Source organism: Pezoporus wallicus, unplaced genomic scaffold, assembly GCF_028554395.1.
Source record: "Pezoporus wallicus isolate ANWC-B61680 ecotype Strahan unplaced genomic scaffold, APGP_CSIRO_Pwel_v1 contig_360, whole genome shotgun sequence".
Taxonomy (NCBI): Eukaryota; Metazoa; Chordata; class Aves; order Psittaciformes; family Psittacidae; genus Pezoporus; species Pezoporus wallicus.
The window spans coordinates 4,270,909-4,290,866 of record NW_026640059.1 but is presented as its reverse complement, the minus strand read 5'-3'; the positions used below and the strand labels follow the sequence as shown (position 1 = coordinate 4,290,866).

The window sequence follows — 19,958 nt, the reverse complement described above, 5'->3', positions numbered from 1 at the left end:
TTCAGCCAGGGAGTATAGCACTGCAAAATGTAGACACTGGAAGTTCAGTATTTCCGCTCAGGTTCTGAGGTCTGCTGTATCTTATCATAGTGTCATTTACTTGTCATGAAAAATGTGAAGATCCGCAGATCCTGGTGAAACATAATACACAGCACAACCATTACAAGTACTCTATCCTATTACAGTAAGAATGATGAAATTCCCTTAGCTTTTCCTGATTTACAGATAAAAATAAATACATTCAGCATTTCATTATTCCATCCTATGTAACCTTTTTCTTGCAGTTTTCTAGGTTTTACATTGAGGGAGAAGTTTATCCATCATGAAGCAATGTTGTAGACTGTTCCTAAATATCACTAATAAGCTTTGTTGTTGTTTGTTTCTAAGTGAATTAATAGAAGAAAAGGTTTTCCTTAAAGAACAGACAGAAAATACAGAGGGTAAGTTGAACCGTATCGATTGAAGCATACAGGCTGAAGTTAACATGAGTAATTGCACAGTAACTGCTGGGATTATTTTTCCAGAAAGTACTTCTGGGCTTTCAGTGGGAACAGCTAATTGTCAAAAGGACCTACTGGTGATAAACTTTGATCTGGAACCAGAGTGCCCCGATGCGGAGCTGCGAGCCACCCTGCAGTGGATAGCCGCTTCTGAACTTGGAATTCCAACCATCTATTTTAAGAAATCTCAGGAAAACAGAATTGAAAAGGTAGTATTTACAGAAGTGGGCATGCTATTAATTCATTTTGATCACAATAGTTACTATGACTTCTTGAAGTTAGTAAGCTTAATGGGAGATGCAAAAACATCTTCATTACAGCAAGATGGCAATTCTATTGTCTATTACAGAAGGGGAAGAATGGATTAAATGTGTCAGAATTGAAGGTATGTAAACTAGTAGATTGTTAATGGCACAAGAAATAGTAGCGCCATGAGACCTTCTCCAAAGCCTCTCTAACATGCTTTGATGAATCTGTTCATTTTTTCAGTGGTGTTAAGTATCAACACCCAAGTCAGAATTAACAGAGAGCCCTTTATGTGGCTGCACTTGAAGAGTTGCAGATGGCTTACGCAGAGTTTGAGCATGCAGCTTAAAAATCACTAGCGTGTGGGCAAGGTTCTGCCTTGCCTGCAACACGGATTAGGGCAGCCTCAGGCAGGTCTGAACTTCTGCCTGGCAGTCCTTAGATTGTTACAGCTGGGGATACGGCAAGGCATCGCAGGGGCCTGTGGCCAAAGGCACTGGCTTTATAGTCACTTTGGGCTCATAGAAAAGGATTGCTTGTCACCAGGGAATGGACCCACTGCACAAATGTACAGAAGAGGCTAACTGCAAAATACAGAAAGCTAACTTGTGTTAGCTCAGGTCCACTGTCTAAAATAACGAGATTATGAGGCTTCTGCACCAGAGCTGATGGAAAGTTCAGAGAATAGGTAGGATGGACTTAGCTGTGTACGCATATCCTTGTAGTATCCACTACCCTGAGAGACAGTTTTAGCTCAGGCAGTGACCAGCCAGTGTTTCCAGTGGAGCTGTATTTGCAATCACATCTATTACTTGGAAAATTTGGCTGAAAATTAAAATATTTTGCATCATTGTATGAAAATTATGAAGTACCTCCCCTGGCTTAATAATAAAGTATTATGTGTGCCAGTATCCTTTTGCTCCTACTCATGCGTAGCTCAGCCTCTGCCATTTTGAAAGCAGACGTCTGATTCCAGAGAGAGGCAGACAGACACAGCCTACTAGAACCAAGAAATCTCTGAGGTATTAGTCCAAGCCAGGGCAACAAGAGCAACACTGAAGTCCAAAATGGTAACAAGAAGTGCAGACTGTTCCTATTCCTGAATGATTCATTAAGTGCTCCATTGTGGATAACCCCAAATGACACCCACAGTATTTCAGGAATAACCAGAACAGCCCCATTTCCAAGGTCAGTAAGAATAGCTCAAGCTTTGGGCTTTCAAAAAGTGTCTTAGAATTCCAAGCAATTAATAAAATTAAAAAAAAGTATTACAAATCACTATTTTGGTCTCTTATGGGAAGATCATTTTGAGTAGCAGAGATATTGTTTGATTTTCTTGAGTACATGCATTTGGGAATCATAAACATAATTTAAAATGCATTCAGCAGCAACAGTCCAAATTGCATCTAATTAAAGAAACAGCTGTCAGCTTTACCCATGTGCTTTGGCAAACAGCTAATTCAATTGCAGAAATACACTAGAGAATAATGAAGCACATCCTGCCTACAACAGTGCTTTTGGAAGTCACGTGCCTATTAAATATCATTAAAATACATATTAAAAGTTTAGGCTTCAGTATGTAAATAGCAAACAGCTACACTAACTAGAGACACAATATTTTCTTGTGCGGTTTAAAACTGGAATCACAGAAGGATCAAGCCAATTAGATATTGAGTGTGAATTTCAAAGAAATTAAAAGCTTTGATTTTCATTTATGTGCTTCAGAAAAAAAAATGGGACCAGATGTATGACACTGTGAAGCCCTTGCTTAAGTATAAAGTGGACAAAATTCAGAATTTTTTTGCAGCTGCATAAGAATATATATTTAATCTCTGATTGATCTGGAAGTTAAAAATCAAATACAGGTACTTTCTGTGATTCAACCACAATTGTAGCAAATGTCTTCTTGTCACAGAAGTTTACCTAGAATTTCCTCTCACCAGTACTATGTGAATATTTAATACACTATTGGATGGGTATGTGGAAATCCAGAAAATTAAATACAAATTAAAATTAGCAAATGGTAAAGAAGTGGGATTTTTTGTTTTTTTTGGTTTTTTTTTAATTCTTCAGACTGGATAGTCACACTTCCATTCTTTTCATAGTGAGTTGTTGGTAACAAGGAAAGTTGTGATCCTTTACCAAGCTCACTTTCACTGTTCTTAATTTCATTGCAATAAATAAGAAATAATTGCAGCTCATCTAGAAAACATTGAGATGTGGCAGTCTTTGGGGAGCTATAGAACTTCAGCAATGAAATTTTATAAATAGAAAGAAACTGTATGTTACTGTGTAATGAACTGTGCCCACTCCCACTCACAGCGGTGCATTTTCAAAGGATGGTTTGTGTATTAATTTCACAAAACATTAGCAAAGCATTAAGCAAATCCTGAGTGTGTTTTGTTTTGTTTTTTTATTAGTTTTCAGATGTTGTGCAATTAGTTCAACGGAAGTCCTGGAAAGTGGGGGATATCTTTCATGCCGTGGTGCAGTACTGCAAGCTCAGTGAGGAAGGCCAAGTGGTGACACCAAGCCTGTTTGATTGGCTTCTCGAACTGGGTTAAGAAAGTTCAACCTGTTCAGCATTTTTGTTTTATTCCAGTTTAAATAAGCAGTGGTTTGTGTAATGCTCTGATTTCTGAATGCCACTGAATAAAATGAGCAAAAATATACAAACTCTAGAGAAACAGCACATGGCTGTTCCAGAACTGAAGAAGCTAAGTGAAACCAAGGTGTATTGTATCTTTCTGTATCATGAGGGGCTCGTGACATATTGTGTTATAGGGTGTACTGTACCAGAAGGGGATGGATTATTTTAGTATTCTGAATTAATGGAATATACAGTAAAGGCTTAATTAAATGTCTAATGTGTTCCACTTTCATCAGTTGGTTTAAATCGATCAGCCAAAATGGGATAGTACACAAACATTCAGTTTTTAATTGCCAATATTTTTACAGCTTAACTATTAGAACCAGAGTGTGTTCCAAGATGCCTAGAGATGCACATATCCCTAGATAAATAATTCTTTTTTTTATCCCTATAATCTAAGGGGTAAAAACTTTTGAACACTTAACTTGCCATTAGTCAACACAATAAAAAGCTGCTGAAAGCACATTTTAGTTTCTTTCCATGTGATTCTCTTCCATAACCATTCCCAATTCCTGTCTTCTTCTCAAGGAAATAAAATCTAGACTCTCAGTTTCCACCCTTAAAAAAACTGTCTCCTTTTCAGTTGGACGCAGTGCAGTTCAGCATAGCTAGGCATAGTATGTCTCTGAACACAGCTCTGTGAGCCAAGGCAGCAGGTTTCTAAGCCCTGTCCTGCCACAGACCATGTCCTCTCATGACCTTGGGCAAGTCATTTCACCTCTGTGCCTCAGAGTCTCTACCTGGTAAAAGGGAGTAACGATAGTACAATTGTTATGTGAAATGCTTCTATTTAAAGCACTATGTAACATGCTAGGTATCAGTTAAAATCAGTGAAAAAATCCTATTTTAATTTTACCAAATAAATTGTTACCAAGTTGAAAAAAATGCATATTTGAATATAGTACCATCTCATAAAAATCTTAGTGTTATTTTTTGTAACTTCCAAGAAAGCAAAATGATTGTTAGAATTTCAGCAGACATACTTGTTCAGTTTGGATATAAGTGTTTGGACTATATGTGATAGTTCACATTACTATAAGATTTATATAACTGTTTGATAAAATAATCTGTGGTATCGTCTTGAGATGATCTGTTAGTATCATGCACTTAATGATGCATTCTCTTGATTCTGCCAAAGAGATTGGTTTTGAATTTAAAGGTAATTGTATTTATCACATCAGAGCTCTTCTATTATTTGTTTCTTTGAAAATATTTATCTTTCCTCTCTCTCTCTACCTAAATAGCATAATAGAAAACATGCCTGCTTTTCCCAGTAAAATATTTAAGAGATGTTTTATTTTTTTCCATATAACAGTATATGCTTCTGTAATATTTCTTGGGAAAATGGGAAAAAAAAAATAACATCCTTTTGCACTAAATATTTTTGAAAATTTTAAAATAGTTTAAAATAATTTATGAAAGAGCCATATTCTCAATTTTATCTTTAAAACCATTCCTAAACTTGCATGATCGCATCACTCATGAAACACAAATTGTTAGCGAATCAAAATCTAATGTGGAACATTAAACAACAAGACTAATTTACATCTACTCTGCAGCATACACAAAACAGTGAAGGTTGCTTTACTGTGAGATAAAGGTCATTTTATTGCATACACTGAACACTACTGTGCAGTCACTGGGTAGTAATTCCCACTAACATGAGTGGCAACTCTGAATGCTCAGCATTTCTGAGGCTGAAAGTTAATAAAAAGCACCAAGTATTATAGACTTACAGTGCTTTGAGTCAATAAATGAGAAAGTGTTTTTATTTTTAAACCAAATACAGTTAGTGTCAGTATACAAGTTTTTTCTGTGATAGAATAAATGTTTACTTATCCTACAAAGCACAAATATAACGACGGAGTTGTACCAGTGTGATGCGGTTTCTCTGTACAATAGTTCTTAATGTTGCAATTTATTCAGAAATAAATTTGTGTTATAACATGTGTTCTCTTTGCCTTCCTAGAAAGTTCATCATGTACTATGGGGTTTTTGACTTATCAAATAACATTTGCCTGCCATCCATGTAGCATCTCAAGGCTCTCCTTCTGAATGAAAATCTTGACCCATGGCCCTGACCAAAAGAAGTCAGGGCAAGTTCCATGTCTTACCTCAGCATCAAAGCTACGGCTTTACATAGGTTCCACAATTCGTTCAAGAGATACAAGGCAAATCATAGCGGTCTAAATATCACAGTAGAATAAAAAGGAAGTACGTGTTCATTGCTGTGAACTAACCCTCAAATAACTCCCAACATAGAAAAATCTCTCCAGCTGCTTTCAGTACCTGCAAAAGCAGGCAGGTGGGTCAGAGACAGAAATTCAGCAGTTTCTTCTGCTTGTTTAAGTTTGTACAGGTATTTACTGCCTAGGTATAAGGGAATTTATTTCTACTTCTAAACAGAAAAGGAAACCAAGACTTAGCTGGGTAAATCAGAGCATGACTTGTCCACCACTAAAACAGGCTGAAAAAAAATTAAGTCAAAATTAAATACACATAAATAAGAACATCATACTACATGCAATTTTAGGTGAAAAATCACAGAGCAAGTTATCTACAGTTCAGCCTCTGTGTACACATAAGCATGATGCAGGTTGTTAATATCACCAGGGTGCAAAGGGAATGGCTACTCACTATCTTTCCCAATACAAACTAGGACCCAACAAATGGAACTCACACAAGCCTCATGCAATGCAAAGCAAATAAAAAGGGTTGACACAGATGAGAGGTTACAATACTTGTGCCTAAGTTCAAGTGGGAGCATATAGGTACTTAATGCACCACAATTTACAAAGAAGTCAAACCCCATGCCCCTTGTGAGACATCCTGGCCATCAGAGACCACTTTGGGAACAGCGGAGATGCTTGCCTCAGCACCTAACTCAGCCAGAACTGCCCCACTCCCCTTCTCACCCTGCAAGGCGGTTTCAGGATAAGGTGCCTTCCACCCTGGAGCTGACTTTACCACACACCTAATGAAGAGCAGAATTTGGCTTGCAGACACATTAATTCAAACTCAGGAGAAATTACCTATTGAAAAATAAGTATTTAAAAACTTCATTTTTAATTTGGCTTTGTTCAGGGTGCTTTTAAAGGTGGGATCACTAGAAGCTGAAAAACTATAACCTGCTTCAATTTTGTCGTTCCACCAAAGACTTTCATAGTGTCTTTAAGGAAATTAACCATTTTATTGGTGTCTGATTAAAATGGTCACCTGTTTACAGGCCATCCTATCAAATTCAGCAGGTAACTTCTGGAGAGGCCAATTTTACTATTTCTCCAGTTTCGTGCAGAGCTATGTGACAGACAAGCATAGGAATGTCACCATGAATCCTGAACTCTTACTTTCAAAACTTAGAGGAAACAAACCCAACCAAAAACCAACAACAGCAAAAAAAAACAACCAAAAAAACAAACATTGACATATAGAGCCCACATGGTCTACTTAATAAACAACAGAAATTTCAGCTGAGAAAGAAAGCACATCCCTACTAGCCAATTTAATAATTTTAATTCAAGGCAGAACCATTCTTAAGTGAAGGTTAAAGCAAACTCATAATGTTACTATTTCAATTTTTCAGATCCACTCATCACATCAAACAGGCCTTCAGAAAACAACTAACAGCTGTACAACATTCCTCAGGACAGACAGTTGAATTAGGCAGCTGGACTATCAAACTAATTAAAACAATTTGCCATGAAGACAGATCTGACTGATGGATACTCCCCCCAGCATCTGCTGAAATTTAGGCAGTAAAGTGCAGCAAACTGGAAAATATAACCAAGCTATATAATGGTGGACAACAAATATAATCAAGGACGTATTTCATATCCTTTCACTAACTACCCAGGAACTGCAAATTCTAACAGCAGAAGGAGGCAAAAGAGAGATTCTCACAAGATGCCACTTTTAAAAAAATGAGTATGAGTATTATCCTCACTTATTCAGAAAAGAATTTGAATCTCAGGAGATACGGAAAGTATACATCAACAGTCCAACTACATATTGTGCGCTTACATGGAAATCTGTCCTGGTGACATCACATGATACAGGCTAAGGGCTTCTTTCCCAGAAAAACACACTCCCATATTTATAGAGGTATATGATGGAAGGATGCAGAGGTCTAAAGGACAGAAACAATACATTAAATATGATTTCTACAGTCAGTCCTTACTAAAGCACATTTCAGGAGTCTCCAGAGGTCATCCTTTTCAATGAGGTCACAGTGGATCCAGTTTGCCAGCATTTCAGGATAATGTTGAAAGCCACATCCCAATCCAAACACCCAACGATTAAAGTAACCTCTTGGAGATTGTAAGGTATGTACAAGGCAAATGTTTTTATAAGATTAAAAAGGCACCAGACAATACAGTTAAAGCATGCACATACACTAGTTTGATAGTGCAGACTGAAGTGGAACTAGAGAAAAGGATCAAACTGCTACCAGAGACAAAGAATGGTTTCAAGGTGATATATCTATACAATGCACTCCCAATGTATACCTCTATAATATATTAAATCTTCATATGGGTAAACCAAGGTGCAGAAAGCCTAACATCAAAACATTCATATGATGGTACCTAGATTACTATTGAAGTTCTTATGAGGTGCCAAGCCAGAACACTTCTCAGCAGTGCCGTGAGCCATGAATCACACCAGATGTGAAAGTATTTCATATCTGAGCAGGAAACCTGGATAACTCAGCCTGAAAAGCAATTTTACTCAGTGCATCCAGGGAAATGCAGAAATAGAACCCAGATGGCCTCCCAGTCCAACTCTTAGTCTCTGAAACCTCAAGTCACTCACAATTTCATATAAAAATAGGACAAGAGCTCAAGGCCAAAATCTACTTCAGATGTTTGATTCACTGGGTCACTAGCATACTATGAGAGAAAAAGCATAAAGGAAAAGACAAAAGAAAGTAAATAATCTAGCCTGAAAGACTGAGGAAAAAAAAATAAAAATCAAACCTCTACTTTCTAATCACAGTCCAGATTTTTTTTTTTTTTTTTTTGCTTTTTGATGGTTACACAACAAGTCAAGTTTTAAACTATGTAGCAGTATTTGTACACATTTCATTACACATTTTCCTCCGCCTGTAAGCACAGGTGCAAACTGATCCAGGGACACTGGACAATTTTCAAGTAACAGAGAACTGCCTTGCCCTTCCTGCCCCTTTCAGTTCGGGATTACTGAGGTACACTTCTGATGTCATAAATCTTTGCACAAGACACCAGGAAACACCACAAGCATTACTGTAACATTAATATCAGCCACTTTGCTTACTGGTAAAGGTTTAATTTTAAACTATCTGCAGCACACTGCTTAGTTCTCCCCCAGCATGTCACTACTTGAAACAACCAGGATATTTGCCAAGTGATAACAGGCACATTTGTTTCTTCATTTGCACACAAGGATGCTGGCAAGCATAAGCGCTCAGAGATAGTCAGAACACATCAGCATTAGTAACTTCCTATTAAACGTAACATCTAGAAGTCAAGTCCATAACCACCCAGAGATATAAAACATAAAGCACTGCACACTTTGCTTCTTCCTTTTTTTTCTCAATCAACACACATACTTTCTTTGATCCTACCTTCTTTTCCTCTTCATCCTTGTTCCAAGACTGCTGTAAGACACTGGTCAGCTCTGCTCCTTTGCTAGTCCCCCACAAAGACCAGCTGCGGTTTCAGGTGCTCTGTTAGGAAGTGGGGAGAGCTCTATACAGGTGAGACCTGTTGGCACTTGCTAGCAAGAGGTCAGCCTAGGTGAGAGCTCATTGAATAGTGATAATTAATTTACAGAAATTCCTCATCTGCTCCTCAGATTATGTCATGGTCCTTGGGTCCAAATCTTTGGTGCATAGAGTTTTTTCATGTTGGCCATAATCTTTGGCCTGGGATTCAGGGTTGGAGTCACAACCCTATTACTTTTTTTACCTCAGATGCAAATGGAAGAATGAAGGCTGAGCAGAAAGGAATGGAATGAATGGAAAGATATGCCCAAGTGTGAAGGGAGGGGTGAGTGGGAGTTGCAGCATGCATGAAATAGTTAATAGCAATGAAAACCACAAATGATTACTGGTTTTCTCTGTAAATAGTGAGAGGGACATTGCATTACAAGCAGCAAAAGTAGCATTTTTACTCAATTATTTATTACATGCAAAAAAAAAAGAAACCACCAAGAACCCAAAAGCACTCAGAGAAAGTGCATAACAACACCCCTTTCACAGGTGAGAGTATTTATGTTTCACATGTGATGTATTTTGTTTTATTAAAAGGGGTACAAGTTAAAAATTATACACAAAAAGATGGGGCCATCATACTGAGTTCATTAACACTAATCATTTCTCTGAGGTGATTGAGGTAACTAAGCCACTCTTCTTGGGAGTACACAATAAAAAGGCAACATGCACAAACTGAAATACAAGAAAACATTTCATTTTATCTTAAAAGAAAACAGATCTGAAAGACTGAGTTTGTTGACTATGTGTCCTGGGTTCAGCAGCAGCAGTCATTTTTCTCCTTCTTGGTAGCTGGTGCAGTGCTGTGTTTTGACTTTTGGCCTGGGAACAGAGCTGAGAACACTCACATTTTGGTCTGGCCAAGGACTTTGTGAGGCTCATGCTCTGCCAGGGAGGAGGGGAAGCCAGGAGGAAGCAGAGACAGGACACCTGACCCAAACTGACCAAAGAGGTATTCCATACCACAGCACGTCATGCCCAGGATGTAACTGAAGAGTTACCTGGAAGGGCTGGGACTGCAGGGTTGGAGGAGGTATCGGTCGGTGCTTGGTCAGGCTGGGGGGGGGGCGAGTTATTGGTCAGCTGGTGGTGAGATGTTGTATTCTCTTCCCTTGTTATTTCCTTTATCATTATTATTATTGGTGGTAGCAGTAGTGATTTGTGTTATACCTTAGTTACTGGACTGTTCTTATCTCAACCTGTGGGAGTTGCATTCTTTTCGATTCTCCTCTCCATCCCTCTGGGAGTAGGGGGAGGGCAAGAAGGGGGGGAAGTGAGTGAATGAGCTGTCTGGCTGGGTTTAAACCACTACACTATGAAACTCACAAAGTAGGCATATACAAAACTGGATCTTTCATTCACTTTAGTCAGGCTCATATTCTGCAGGAGTTATCTTTGCTGCCTAGTAATAAAAGCAATTGCGAAGGAATCATATAGGTGTATCATAAAATTATCCATTTTTGTTAATACCTACATCAACATACTACACAGAATGCCAAGGCACCAGGGAAATATTTTTCTGTCCATGACTAGCAAGAGACACTAGGACCTACTGCAATTTATTTATCTGAGGTCATCCTGCATCCCATATTTTGGTAGTTCCATCAAAAGATCAAAGCAATCACAAATATTCTGTACCATTCTTTCCCTACTCCCACAACTTTTTGTCTGAAATGAGGGAAACCTGAACAGAGTTTGGTGCCAAATGCACAAAAGGTGTGCTCCCTTAAAAAACTTTGGCTTTTGCTCATCTAAACCTCCTTCACTTCAATGCATTGAGAGAAATGGCTTAGTCACTGGTTTGGTGCTGGTATATGCCCATAGCAGAGATGGTAGGGTAAGACCCTGCCTTTATACAAGTTTGTTCATGGCCCTATTTAGTATGTACTAAAACCAATGTAATAACAGAAATAACATCAACTTTCTTCTGCTTGGAACAAAGATTTGATTTTGTCTTGTGCAGCAAAAGTGGTAATCATAGAATAGTTAGGGTTAGAAAGGACTTTAAGATCATCTAGTTCCAATCCCCCTGCCATGGGCAGGGACACCTTGCACTAAATCAGGCTGCTCAAAACCCTGTCCAATCTGTCCTTGAACACTGCAGGGATGGAGCATTCACAACTTCCTTGGGCAACCCATTCCAAAGCCTCACCACTCTCACAGTAAAGAACTTCTTCCTTATATCTAACCTAAATCTCCCCCATTTAAATATGAATCCATTACCCCTTGTCCTACCACTACAGTCCCTGATGAAAAGTCCCTCTTCAGTATCCTTGTAGGCCCCCTTCAGATACTGGAAGGCTGCTATGAGGTCTCCACGCAGCCTTCTCTTCTCCAGGCTGAACAGCCCCAACTTTCTCAGCCTGTCCTTGTACGGAAGGTGCTCCAGCCCCCTGATCATCCTTATAGCCTTCTTCTGGACTTTCTCCAGCAGTTCCATGTCCTTCTTATGTTGGAGACACCAGAACTGTACACAGAGACCTAATCTATATAGTGTTTCAGAAAAAGGAAAGAGATAAGTAAAACCAAACATTTCAATGTTAACGAAGTCAGGTATTCATCCCTGGGAGGATGGACTTCTTAAGTAGCTTGCTGACTGCCACAATTCTAAGGGATCAAATAGTCAATAACATGACAATATGGAGAGGTGGCTTTTGGTGAAGCCTATAGGTGTAGCACACCTAGATTATCTAAGCTCAAACTGGAATCATTGACTGATAGTTTTTAGTTGAAAGGAATGTTCTTTTAGTAAAGGTATCTTCTTAGCCAGACTTCTCAATCTTAAATATTAATGATTTTACCACCACATTTTTTAACAGTATTTCTATGTCATGGAACAACTGGTGGACTGGATGTCACACATAATCAAATAAGAAAAGGTGCAAACCACAGACAACTTACCTTTGAAATTTCGCCTCTGTGCCCTTCTGGTTTTGCAACGCACTTTTTTGTTTCTGCATTATAGACTTGCTGATCCTGTTGTAGTAGATTAGGAGCCATTTGCGATTGTCATGCTTAAGCATGCATTTCAATAAGAACATTTTAATAAGGTCAGAAAGGCCTCATCCTCAGGCTTGATTTCAATAGACATAGGAGACAGTTTCCCCCAAGGATAAAGTATCTCAAAAAAGATCTGTAATGCAATTGGAAAAGGTTGATTTCTTAATGGCTTCAGCTTGAAATCTTATAAAATGTAAAATCAAATATCCACATAGAACATGGACTACTGAAGTAGATGCATGTACAATATGTTCCGAAAGCCTTCATTAGATTTCAGATATTCATTCTATTTAACAAGCTATTAATTATATTTAATAAGCTATTGATTACATTTCAGCAAATTTTTTTACATTGTCCTATGTCTTAATTCAGCAACTACAGCAAATCAGATCCAAGTAGTTCCACCCATTTTGTGTCTCCTGTTTCTGAAACTGCAAATCAAAACAGTTAAGTACGTAAAAATAATATGGTATTGTCACTGTGCACTACAATATAACACTATGCAGGTGAATACTAAAAGCTATTTATTGTAATTCCTACAAAAATAATAAGCATATAAAACTGCTTATTTCTTATTTCACTACTTCTTTATTATGTATTCTCCTGCTGTGCATTTAGAAAGCGTAGTAGCAAATACACCTTTACATTTCCAACTACCTTTTTCATTTAAGAACGTAAGAAGGTGAACCTGTTGAAGCAAGTCCAGAGAAGGCCACAAGGATGATCAGAGGGCTGGAGCACCTCTCCTGTGAAAAGTTGGGCTTGTTCAGCCTGGAGAAGAGAAGGATGCGGGGAGAACTTAGAGCAGACTTCCAGTGTCTAAAGGGAGCCTACAAGAAATCTGGAGAGGGACTTTTTACAAAGGCATGTCGTGACAGGACAAGGGGGAATGGCTGAAATTGTAAAGCTGAAAGAGGGTTGGGTTTAGATTAGATATTAGGAGCAAATACTTTACTATGAGGGTGGTGCGACACTAGAACAGGTTACCCAGAGATGCTATGGGTAGCCCATCCCTGTAAGTGTTCAAGGCAAGCCTGGATGGGGCTTTGGGCAACATGTTCTAGTGGAAGGCCTCTACCCATGACAGGGAAGTTGGAACTAGATGTTCTTTAAGGTTCCTTCCAACCCAGACCACTCTGATTCTGTGATTTATGCACTTCACTTACCATCAGTGGAGGCAGTTGCCATAACTGGCCCATGTAATCAAAGCAGACATCTATTATTTCCTCATTGTGATCTCTTACAGTTGCTATATGTGCTCCAATCATAGCATTTCACATCTGCATAGATAAGCAAGGGTAGCATTTTTGTATATTTTGACTAATTTACTTGACAGACATCTAGCTGATCCATAAAGTAATAGGTACAGGCCCTTTCTGATGTCTGACAATGTATAAACTTGAAACCTGGATACAAACCAATAAGGTGTCACTGTTTAATCAGTTTAATGAAGTCCTATGTATTTTTTATTTCATTGTAATGATTAAAAAATCCTTAAAATGTATGTTGTTATCTGACTAGACTTCACTGAAATGATTAAGCTTATAGGTTTTGCATTTAGTTGTCAGTTCTTTAAATAATTGTGTTTACTGGTTTAAAATAACACTCTTCCCTTTATTAAATATTTATTTTTATATATAAAGTAGCTGTATTCAATACCTACTGAACTTTCTTACCATGCATGTTTTATCCATTGATCCAGTGACAATGAGAGAACAGTCCCAATTGAACTGCTCACTGCTAATTTCTCCTTGGCAACCTTTTAAAGTATATAACATCCTACAAAAAAAGAGAATTTAAATTTTTAGTGTGTATCTTGATATACACATATAAATTATAAGTAAGTTTATAAAATAGTACAGTTAAGGTGTCAAGTCTTCACCATTTTATCCATTAAAGCAATTATATGAAGCTGTACAGCTCATTTTGGATTCCAGTACTATATCAATTCCATTTTTTAACTTTGAGACAGAGAGTCAGTAAGGAGTAAAATGGAAAAGTTTCCTTGTCTTTTTTGAAAGTATTTTAGTGAACATATTTCCAGTGAAATGTGGTGACTTTACAATGCCACAGACAAAATTCTTGTATTCATCTACATACAAAGCTCACACAGCAAGTTTTTCCACATTACTCTCCTATTCTCCTACTTCAACAAACTGCAAACAGTACACCTTTAGAACTCTATGTAATCTAAACCTTTTATAAAATCCACAGAAGATCAAATGGAACTTATTCAGTCACTTAACATGAGCATGTTCCCAAGTAACAGGCAAATGACAGCCAAACTGACATATGATTCCTAATCTTCATTAATCCTATACTTTTTCCTGCACAAGACTGGCAATACTAGTTCCGCTAAATTTTTCAGCTTTAACTGAATAGAGGGTACAATTGCCATTTTTGCTTCCTATGAAATAATGGCTTACAAGGCAATGATCCCTTAAAAAGATGGATATACATATATTAAAGGATTAGTAAATTAGGTTATTATCACAATGCTAGTATCATTGTATCAGTAATAGAAAACTGTGTTAACAAATGGGTAAATTAATGACTAGAAAAACAACTAAACGGGTGACTGAAATGTTTTTATTCATTGCAGAAGATATATAAGGGTAGCTAAATTAATGTATGTGCTAAATGAACAGCAAAGCAAATCTCTCGAGCAATTGAATTTTCTATTTATGATAACAAAAACTGGATTATACTCATGTCATCTTATAGAACTACTCCTTTTACTTTCTTCACAGCATGAGTCCTGTACTGTTGTAATTGTGTACACCTTTTTACAATAAAACCAAAAATCAGCAAGCAGAAAACAACAATGGAAAACTTCTTAATTTTGTGAATTTGGCCATTTTAATATTTAAAAGCTTTAATTTCTGGAGGTCATAAAGGTAGTACAGGCTTCAAACTTCAGTGTGAACATCCAATCAATAAGCAGAATAAATAGCAACATGTGGGTATTCCAACAACTGCAAAAAATCAGATGCATCACTTAAGCAGTGAGCAATTGTTCAATGATGTCATCAGTGCATATTTTTGATATTTGATTTAAACAGAATCACATTTGTTTACCAATGCATACTGAACTCAGATGATTCATTTACCGTAAATTGAAGTATAGCTTGTCACTGGTGTTGGTGAATAGGGTTGGAAAAATGAATGTGAGCATACTTACAATCTAAAGCTTCACACATTCCACAACTCTTTTGTGTTATCAGGGCTCTGAGGAAGAGGAAGTCAAGTAAGAGAAAATGCTTTCCTCAAACTATAGGCCCAGGCTGCATATACTAAAGGAAACTTTTGCACTACCTATTATTTAGGATTTATGTAAGAGAAATGCTTTGAAACAGCAAAACCAGTCAATCTGAGCCTGTGGAATCCCAGCAAACCACACAGAGCAAACAGGCATCACAATACAGAGGTCACAGTATGGCTGTCCTCTGCTGATGTTTGCAGGAAGAAGATCCATACAGATGTAGTATACAATATTAATGTTCTCAGCGTTACCTTATGTTGGTGTAGAAGAAGTCATAATTTACAGTATAGCCATGTGTTTTAATGAACAATGGAAGGTATTCTAGCCTATAACAGTAGCTTCATTAAAACGAGAAAATCTGTCTTTTGATAAATAAGACTTTTTATAAAATACTATAGCTTTATCATTCTCTTCACATTTCCTTAATCTGTTTTGTAACTGCAGTCACTGTGGGATCACCTTGTGAGATAAACTCTGGAAGTTTTGAAATTATTGTAAGGGTTATACTGTTATTTATTTCAGTTAGAAAACTAAGAAAACAAGGAACACCTTTAAAAACATAAGAAAGGCAAATTTACACTTAAAGTGACTATTTCTTCTCCTTTCTCTATATGCCATAGTTTGGCGGTGGTATCCATGCTTCCAGTTTCCACCAATGTGCTCTGAAGGTTAAATGATACACATACCTATGGCAAGAAATGTTGGCTTGAAAAACGAGAGTGTTTATATGTGTTTTCTCAAAAAGAACAGGTCAGGATTAATATTTTTAAATAAGACAAAAGTTGGACTTAATATTTTATGGCATACAGGAAAATTGCAGGGTTCTTCCAACAGCTTCCAACAGCTCACTAGAAGAGCAGCAAATCCTTATCATGTAGCTCTGGATGCCTACTCAAATCAAATGGACTAATTGGCTGCTTTGCAGTGGCAATGTGTTAAGAAGACTGGAAGATTTCCTGTATTGTTTTCTAAGCCTGGATTAAAAATCACATTGCTTCATTATGTGTCACAGGGAGAAATTATTTAGTTCACAAAGTTTTAATGTTTTAACAGTGCATAGTTAACTGGAGGAGAACTATGTACTCATATCAGTAACTGTAATACAATAAAGCTTGCAATCTTAATTAACAACTGCACACTTCTAAACCTCCTTCTCTAACTCCAAGAAGTTTTACTCATACACACACTTGCACACTCCTGCCTGAACACTCATCCTCTCTCATAGGATGAGTGGGTTACAAGCACACCCCCCTTTTCTATGTGTTCCACTACTTGCTCACACCACCCCTAGGAAACTTGAGTGCTCTAGCTTTAGTTGAATGCATGCCACTTCCTTCAATCTGCTGATACACATGCTAGGGAGAAGGCATCCAAATTCAGATATGTACATACTAGGAGGGGGACAACAGGGCCTTTTTGTTGAACCCCGTACTGACAATCTGCTAGCTGGACACATACTAGTGTATCTCCAAAAGGAAGACTATGCTTTCTGTTCTAGGCAGAGACTATGATGTCTGGGATAACTTCTGGAAATACCAAAGCAGGATTTGACAACAGCTCCTTCCAGCCTAATATCTGCACACACACACACCACACACACACACACCCCCCACCCCCCACGTTGTAAATTGTCTTGATTTTTTTATTTTCATCTGCTTCTTTCTTTTTTCTTTATTTAAAAAATCTACTTCTTTATTTCAAAATTTTCTTTTTGATTCTTCAGTTATTGTTCAATACAATTGGCTGTCCTCCCTAACATTATAATTTACAGGCTTCCTCTCTAACTTGATCAGTTTGAGGCAAAGTCCCTCCAGACAGCTTAGTGTTCCCACATATTCTGTACACTCATACTCTTATTTTAACAGGGGTCATTACCCATGTTGTTTGTCAAAGGCATCACCACAACATCATATTTATTTATGAAAAGGCAAGAAGAAAATCTCAGTAACTTCCTCAATTCATTCTTCACATTAAAAAAATAAAATAAAAATCATGCAGTCATCTTCCAATTCTCTATAATTATTCAGTATGACTGTTCTGCTTATAAATAGGGAGTGCCATGTAAAAAGTGAAACAATAGCTGAGGTCTCTGGTGCATTATCACTATGTCTTTTTCATATTTTTTTCCTTCTTTTTTTACTGAATAGCTATGGATGTGCCCTTGCCAGCAATTTATTTTGTAATAATGGCCTTTCAGAAACAGGTCCTATTCAGAGAAACACACAATTTGCTGCTGGCTATTATCTTCTACTAATTACTCTCTGGCACTACTCATACCACTTGGGTCTAATCTAACCCCTACTGAAGTCAGAAGAAATTGAGAGGCTTTTAAATATTTAGCTAACTGATAGATGGAAACAAAATCACTGCAGCCTGTCTCAGTAAGCAAACATTTTCTCCGTTATAACGGATAACTGTCTCAAAGTATCCAGAGAATCAAAAACCCACTGAAACAAACCTCACCTTCCACCAAGGTGAGCCACCATTTCCACACTAGTTATAGGCCTTACAATCTATAAATTTAAAAAAAAATAGCTTCCAGAAATGGTCTGTTAAATAATGGTTATATAGATTTTTGCATTAAAAAGTATATCCTGGATTGAAATTAAGAGTTTCGGTGGATTTGCCCTGATCTTTTAAACCAGAATTCTGTGCCTATTGCCAATAGCCTCCTAATACATTGGAAAGGAAACTAACCATTTTTAACTGTTAACATTTTATATTGTTTTCATTTCATGTATCTTTGACATTTCAGTTTACCAGTTAAACCCTAAAATTTCAGAAATTCATTCTTCTATGGTTTCATTTAGTTCTGTACATGAAGTACAGATGTCAGCATGAAAGACAGCAATACAAGGAATGATGTCCTTCTGTACTGAGTTCTCAAACATGAAAGGCAATTCATGACAGCTAGAAAAAAAATTCTATGTAAAAAAATCAAGAATAAATATGTGCAATAAACTGAAAATTCTGATTGTTATAGTATTTTTTAAAAATATTTGAACATTGAGCCAAACAAGGGAAATTGTATACAGATTGAAATTGTTTTCTTTTTTTCGTTTGTTCTGATGTTTTATTCTATTTCTTAAGAACTGTCAGACTATCATTTCTTGCAGTGCAGAAATGTTCACAGTATCTGAATGTGTGAATAGATGCAGCAGAATAGCTGCTCCTTCAAATGTCAGCTCACAGGGACTTGGAACCCACAGCCATCAGTGATGGTGTCAGGAAACATAAAGGGTAAGAAACATCCATCAGTAGTCACTATAGTTGCCTTACGTCCTCTGAAAAAGTATGATAGCGTTTTCCTGTTTCCATACCCCAGTTTTTAGGTTTTATCAATAGATCCAGTGAAAATCTAGTCACTAAATAAAAAAAAAATCAACCCTCTGGTATCCAAGACAGTAGATCTCTCAGAAATAATACCCAGTTGATGAAGCTTGCATACATTTTGGTATATTTTGCCGCACTACAAGATCCTGGAGCAGGATTCCCGTAACAGAAGTTATGTTAAGGGCAAAAAAGACATAATTAGTTTCTAAACAAGACACTCTGCCTGTCTGTTAGCACAGAAGTGTTTGTAACTGATGAATAACCTACATTAGGGACAGGTTATCTGCTGTACTTCCGGATGTATCTAGAAGTTATGTCATTTTCTCAGATAATATCTGTTTATCAACAGTTTACAAGCAGTTTACCCAAATTTCAGTTGAACCCCACTCCCACTGAAGTCAATGGAAGTGACCAACTGCAGTCAGAAGTGAGGTACCCAGAAAATGTGGCAGGGGACACTATATTGAAACCTAAAGGTTAGCAGGAAAAAAGGTCTTTTCTTACTGAATTTTGAATGTAAAAGTAGCTCAAGGTTGTTATCAGGTTTTCATTTGCTATATATTAGAATCATAGAACAAATTGCTCTCCATTTTTATGTTACAGTTTAGTTATTGATCTTCACAGGGATTTTTGTCATACATTAGGTGTTTTGACATATAGAAAAGGATTTTATTAATTGCTCTTTTAAAAGTAAAGATTAATACCAGAATATAAAAACGTATATTCACATAAGACACATAGCAGGTTTTAGGGTAAGGTCTTTTCATTTAGAAGGGAAACATAATGCTCCAAATAGCAAAACAAGTCTTTAACATTTATCTCCTGATGTTAACTGTGTATTGCTTAATGATAAACAGGACATCTGACAGTGAATAAAGCAACATAATTCAATATAAAAATAGGAGTTCATTTCTCCTGCTTGCAGAAAAGTAAAAATGGTTCACCTACACACGATCTCTTCCCCAGGAAACAAATGACAGTGAAACTTCAGAGGCTAATGTATTATTCCTTTCACCTAACAAATGGCAATTCTAATCTAGGGCAAACAGTTACTGCAAAAAAAGACGCACAGGTTTACATTTGACATTCATACAGCGGCACCCTGTGGATTTTATAGAAATTACTCAATAGCTGCGACTTCCAAATCATAGACTGGTTTGGGTTGGAATGGACCTTATGATCATCTAGCTCCAACCCCCTGGCGTGTGCAGGGATCATGTG

At 37.2% G+C, this 19,958-nt stretch overlaps 1 protein-coding gene and 1 long non-coding RNA gene across 7 annotated transcripts in view; one reads left to right on the top strand and one right to left on the bottom strand.

The window, feature by feature from the left end:
* Window positions 1–3,613, top strand: part of SPHKAP (SPHK1 interactor, AKAP domain containing) — a 69,504-nt gene extending 65,891 nt beyond the window's left edge. For 4 of the 6 annotated variants that reach the window (XM_057417205.1, XM_057417203.1, XM_057417200.1 and 1 more), the window contains 3 exons: window positions 388–440; window positions 525–709; window positions 3,167–3,613. In XM_057417205.1, the coding sequence (XP_057273188.1) occupies window positions 388–440; window positions 525–709; window positions 3,167–3,310 (382 nt within the window). In that variant the 3' untranslated portion in view covers window positions 3,311–3,613. Of the gene's footprint in view, window positions 1–284; window positions 710–3,166 lie in introns of those variants that run through there. The other 2 variants (XR_008973172.1, XM_057417204.1) reach the window with 2 other exon arrangements.
* A 6,133-nt stretch (window positions 3,614–9,746) lies between these two features.
* On the bottom strand, window positions 9,747–12,531 carry LOC130603448 (uncharacterized). The gene is made up of 3 exons (XR_008973174.1): window positions 12,044–12,531; window positions 10,465–10,544; window positions 9,747–9,893 (listed from the first exon to the last, which is right to left on the bottom strand). It is a non-coding gene; the product is annotated as an uncharacterized LOC130603448 (long non-coding RNA).
* Between the last annotated feature and the right edge of the window lie 7,427 nt (window positions 12,532–19,958).